This window comes from Engystomops pustulosus, chromosome 2 (genome assembly GCF_040894005.1).
Source record: "Engystomops pustulosus chromosome 2, aEngPut4.maternal, whole genome shotgun sequence".
Lineage (NCBI taxonomy): Eukaryota > Metazoa > Chordata > Amphibia > Anura > Leptodactylidae > Engystomops > Engystomops pustulosus.
The window spans coordinates 16,908,052-16,913,209 of record NC_092412.1 but is presented as its reverse complement, the minus strand read 5'-3'; the positions used below and the strand labels follow the sequence as shown (position 1 = coordinate 16,913,209).

The 5,158-nt window shown below is 43.9% G+C and overlaps 1 protein-coding gene across 1 annotated transcript; it reads left to right on the top strand.

The window, feature by feature from the left end:
- Positions 1–3,250: 3,250 nt before the first annotated feature.
- LOC140116991 (olfactory receptor-like protein DTMT) lies at positions 3,251–4,195 on the top strand. The gene has a single exon (XM_072133421.1). The coding sequence runs from the start codon at positions 3,251–3,253 to the stop codon at positions 4,193–4,195; it is 945 nt and encodes a 314-aa protein (XP_071989522.1).
- Positions 4,196–5,158: the final 963 nt, after the last annotated feature.

Below are 5,158 nucleotides of genomic sequence, written 5' to 3'. Positions count from 1 at the left end.
TCTGTTCCGCTCAGTCATGTTCATGTGAATTGTGCTGATACCAGTCACCACCACAATACAGTTTATGGTGCTCTATTTGGTCTAGAATAAGGAGACCACAGTGCTCATCATCTCTGGATTACTGTGAATCCTTGTGTATAAGGCCTATTAAGTAGTGGAAAGCTTCTCATGGTCCAGATGGAGGTCATAGTCTGAGATGTAACCAAGGAACAGCAATCCCGAATTTTTGATTTTGAAGTAAAGTTCATTCTCCTGTAATTGTTAAAGAATAGAGATGAGCGAGCACTAAAATGCTCGGGTGCTCGTTATTCGAGGCAAACTTTTCCCGATGCTCGAGTGCTCGTCTCGAATAACGAGCCCCATTGAAGTCAATAGGAGACTCAAGCATTTTTCAAGGGGACCAAGGCTCTGCACAGGGAAGCTTGGCCAAACACCTGGAAACCTCAGAAAAGGATGGAAACACCACGGAAATGGACAGGAAACAGCAGGGGCAGCATGCATGGATGCCTCTGAGGCTGCTTAATCGCACCATTATGCCAAAATTATGGGCAACAGCATGGCCATGACAGAGTGACAGAATGAAGCTAGATAGCATCTAAAACATGCAATAATTGACCCTGACACTATAGGGGACGGCATGCAGAGGCAGCGGCAGCAGCGGCAGGCTAGAGAGTGGTATGGCGACATACCCCAAATGGACTCAGGCTTCAAACCAATTTTAAAAATTCCTTTTGGCGAGGATAACGTGTAGCACTGTATGTATCAGTATTTTGCCTGGTTAAGGCAGCAGAGAGGAACCAAAGGAGGTGAGCAAGAAGCGCTGAAATGATTTCCTATGTGAACAAAAGGTTGACGGTATAATTAGTCGATAACACAGCATGGTGGCGACATAGTGACCAAGTTACATAATGTATCTGGTGAAACACCCGAAAAATGAGCCTGACACAGCTCGCTTGACAAAAGTGGACCATAGCCAGACAAAGATATTTAGATGTTACGGGTGCCCCTGCAACCCTTGTCCCAGGCGTACCTGTGTACCTCTGTGTGGCCCGCTGTGTTCGCTGTACTACTCACCTCGCCGGGTTCCAGCGGCATCTAAAGATAGACAGAGCATTTGCAGATATATACAGATACATTTTTGAATGTCCGGGCAGGGGCTGGTGCAGGCAGGCAGGTGGCTGTGCAGTCGAACGGGCAGTGGTGCCGATGTGCGGGCAGCTCTTGTGCAGCGGGAGTTTGGATGGACCTGTCATCGAGCAGGTGGGAGGTTGGACGGTTGAGGAGGGAGGGTGGCTGTGTCGGCGTGTGGTAGTTGGGATAGCTGGGTGGGAGAATGGGCAGCCCGTACAGATCGGCGGACCTGGTGAGTACAGCAGGCGGGACCCTCTTGATGCTGTGCTGCTGTGGCAGGTGTAAGGGTCTTCGACAGCAAGAACAATCTAGTCTGATACCACTGGGTTACAAAGTGTTCACAGACAAGGAGATGATGTGAGGCTTGATGCAAACAAGTGGAGACTGGAGCAGTTATTGCTGGTGTTGTTGTGAGGAGGGGGGGAGGGGGGGTAACCTCTTCCATCAAATCGTGCATCTAATATTAGAGAACCATCAACTGAGACAACAATAACGTAATCTGCCAGTGAACTGGTTTGGCTAAAAATCCTCCTGAGGGCTTCGTCGAAGACGTTCACTACCATAGGAATAAACCCAGTTAGATGCGTGTTGACATGATTTGGACCAAAAGATGGTGTTTTGTAATTTAAAATACACCCCATACTAAATAGATATTTTTTACAGTAGCACAAGCACAACATTTTAGGTATTTATTTTGTAAACCACTTGTAACATTTACTTCTGTAGGGTCGGTGGGGATGGGGAGGGTCTAAGCTGTTTTTGTACTACTGTTATTTCTTGGCTTTTTCGTCTCTGGATGCCCGCCATTCTTAATACAGTGTCAATATTAGAAAATCATCATTAAAATGTGGGTTATTTCCATACAGGCAAAAATATGGCTACACATTTTGGGTTGCACTTTACCCCTTGTGAATATGAACATTTTAGTCCCTTCTTTACTGTCCTGCTTCTGCAGAGATTTAGTAGCAGTGTGCTGTGTCAAGTATTAGAGAGAAGGGTGCAGGCCCTGAACTCAAACACAACCCTAATTCCTTAGCTAATGGCCTTGCAAACCCAAGTGGTAAGGGACTACTGGTCGACAATGTAGTCCCTACTCTGAGTATGTGCTCAGAACAGAAGTAAGATGAACAGAGAGACAGACAGATAAATATAGAGACAAACGAGAACAGTAAGGAACAGTAGTCATGATTCCATTCAGCGTTCCAAATGAGGCAAGATACAGGGTTCCAGATTAGGTTGGGGTTCTGGGTTCTGGATCAGGCAGGATACAGGCCAAGGTACAGCTTCTGGGTTCAAAGTTGTGGATCAGTTAGCATCCAGACTCAGGTACAGGTTTCAGTTCAGCAAAACACAAACAGACAATAATTCAACAAATCAAAGACAAAAGTATAACCAGTCCTGAGTGAACTGAGCATTGGATGTTTAATGTGTTCCCCGACATCACCCTCACTGCTGACTGGCTTGGACGTCCATCAATCAACCAATACATTTAACCCCGCAGCTCAAAGCAAAATGAAACCACCCAGCTTTCCACAAAACACACACCCAGATCAGCCTATGGGATCAACTCTTCAAGGCAGCTGGGAAATTGGGGGCACTGGATGCAAATACTGGGGTCCAGGTTAAAGCTGAAAGAAAATTAGATTTTTACAAGCTTCAACAAGGGGAAATTACTGATCCAAGGCCCTGGAAGAGTTATAGTGAACATTGTGATAGATCACATCATTGTTCACTGTTAGTTTAGAACATAGAAGACACATGGAAACGATTATCAAGTTAAAAAAAAACTAGACTGTTACTGTATGTTCATCCCGGAGGAGTTTTTTTTTATTGCTGCAGTGTTGTCTTTACTAATGAGTCTGTCACCACCTGCGACCCCGTATTTGGTCCCCATTGACCTTTCCCTCCATAGTTACTCATTAGGATAACCTGCTAGTTATTCCCTTCAAAAACATTATAAAAGCCACCATTGGTAGAATATATCCCTCATTAGATGCACTACATTCCGGCCAGCAGATATGTTGATTGATGGGTCACAATTCAAAGTTTCTTCTGTAAAATATTCTATTTTTGAAAAGTTTTTAGAAAAAAAACAGATACAAATTATTTTGTGTGAAAGATGGCAAACATGTCAATTATCAGCCCTACCCTTGTGCTGATTGGACTTGTAGAGATGGAAAATTTTAAGTACCTCTTCTTTGTCCTGGCCCTGATCCTGTATATCACCAACATGTTGTTGTGTTTTTCCATCATCTGTGTTATCTGGATGGAGGTCAAGCTCCAAGAACCCATGTACCTCTTCATAGGTAACTTGGTCTTCAATGCCATCATGGGGAGCTCCACCGTCATGCCCAAGCTTATGTTTGATTTGATCCTTGGATTCAAAACTATAGACCTCTCTGGCTGCCTTATTCAGTCCTTCTGTATTGAAAGTTTTGCTTACGTTGAAATTTTTACTTTCACCATCATGGCCTATGACAGATACTTAGCTATCGGCCACCCATTAAGATATTCGACTCTGATGACCAACAAAAAGGCTCTCAAGTCTATCATTGTAACTTGGGTAATCGTTTTCATGAACCGGATCATAGGGGTGGCATTGACTGCAAGATTGGCTCTATGTGGGGTGGTCATCAACAACGTCTACTGTGAGACCATGTCACTTACTCGCTTGGCTTGCGGTGATACAACCATCAACAACATCTTTGGCACCACCAGTACCCTCACAGTGGTCATCATTTCCCTTCTCATTGTGATATATTGCTACATAAGGACATTTGTCTTCTGTCTTAAGATTTCAATGTCGGCCTCTCAGAAAGCTGTCCACACTCTGATAACGCACATCGCAGCCTTCTCCACCTTCATGGTGGCCACATTGTTTGTTGGTTTCCGCTATAGGTTAAACAGTGGTGCTCTGTCTACTACTACACATGTCATCATCTCCATGACTGGCCTCACTGCCTCCATCACGTTAAACCCTTTCATTTACGGGTTAAGGACCGAAGCTCTTAGAATCCAAATTATAGCGAGTGTCCAAAGAATATTTTTTTCGAAATTTAAGTAAACAATTTCCAGGCTACAGTGAAACACACATGTGACCTTCTCCCCGGAAATATTTAGTTATGGGTGTAAGGAATCTCAGCCTCGACCCATCAACGCTACCAATGCTATTCTATATGTGTGGTCAGACGATGGTGGGGAATTGTGGCCTGTAAAGGGATTATGGTGACCCTACTTTACAGATATGTAGCCCTGTGTAGGGGTGTAACATGAGGTTACACCAGGGCCCAGGAGGCTTAGGTGGCCCAAACAAGTTTTCTTCTCCTTACTGAAAGACCAGGACTATAAATTCTACATTATCTTTTGGGTCCCCTATCACATTCTTGGGGCCCAGAGGCTTCAGGTCTTGGCTCATGCACAGTGTATTACAGTATATTCGGTTCACACCAGATATATGGTGTACTGTCATATGGTGACTGTGTAATGTCACTATAAGGGGAGTTATAAAAAGTATAAGACTATTGTACCTACAAAGACATGGAATGGTCCAATTATTCATCCGCACAGTTGTTGAAATAACAGGGTCTGTGTATCTGCTACTATCTATCCATCCATCTCATATCTGTCTTCTATCTATTGTCTACCTATCCTTTATCTCACATCCATCCATCTCATATCCAAGATCCACTTTCACCTTTCATCGGCTACAGTATCTACTCTATCTACCCTTCTAATCTATGATTCAATGTGTAAATGTATATAATTCCTGACAGATCTGTGTATATTCTGTGCATGTATCTGCATCATGATGTATATTTGAAATCCTTGTATAATAATACACTGGACTGTATATATACCATAGGTGACCCTAAACCATTAATTTTTTTTGTTGCTTCATAACTGTCACTGCGATCCCCCAGTAGTCAATAGTCACAGTGATGCCCCCAATGTCACAGGAATGCTCCCATTATCCAGTAGTCACAGCGAGGCCCCCAGTAGCCCGTAGTCATAGTGATGCCCCCAGTAG

Coding starts and splice junctions, on each gene's coding strand:
- LOC140116991 (XM_072133421.1), top strand. CDS start 3,251: ATGGCAAACATGTCAATTATCAGCCCTACCCTTGTGCTGATTGGACTT.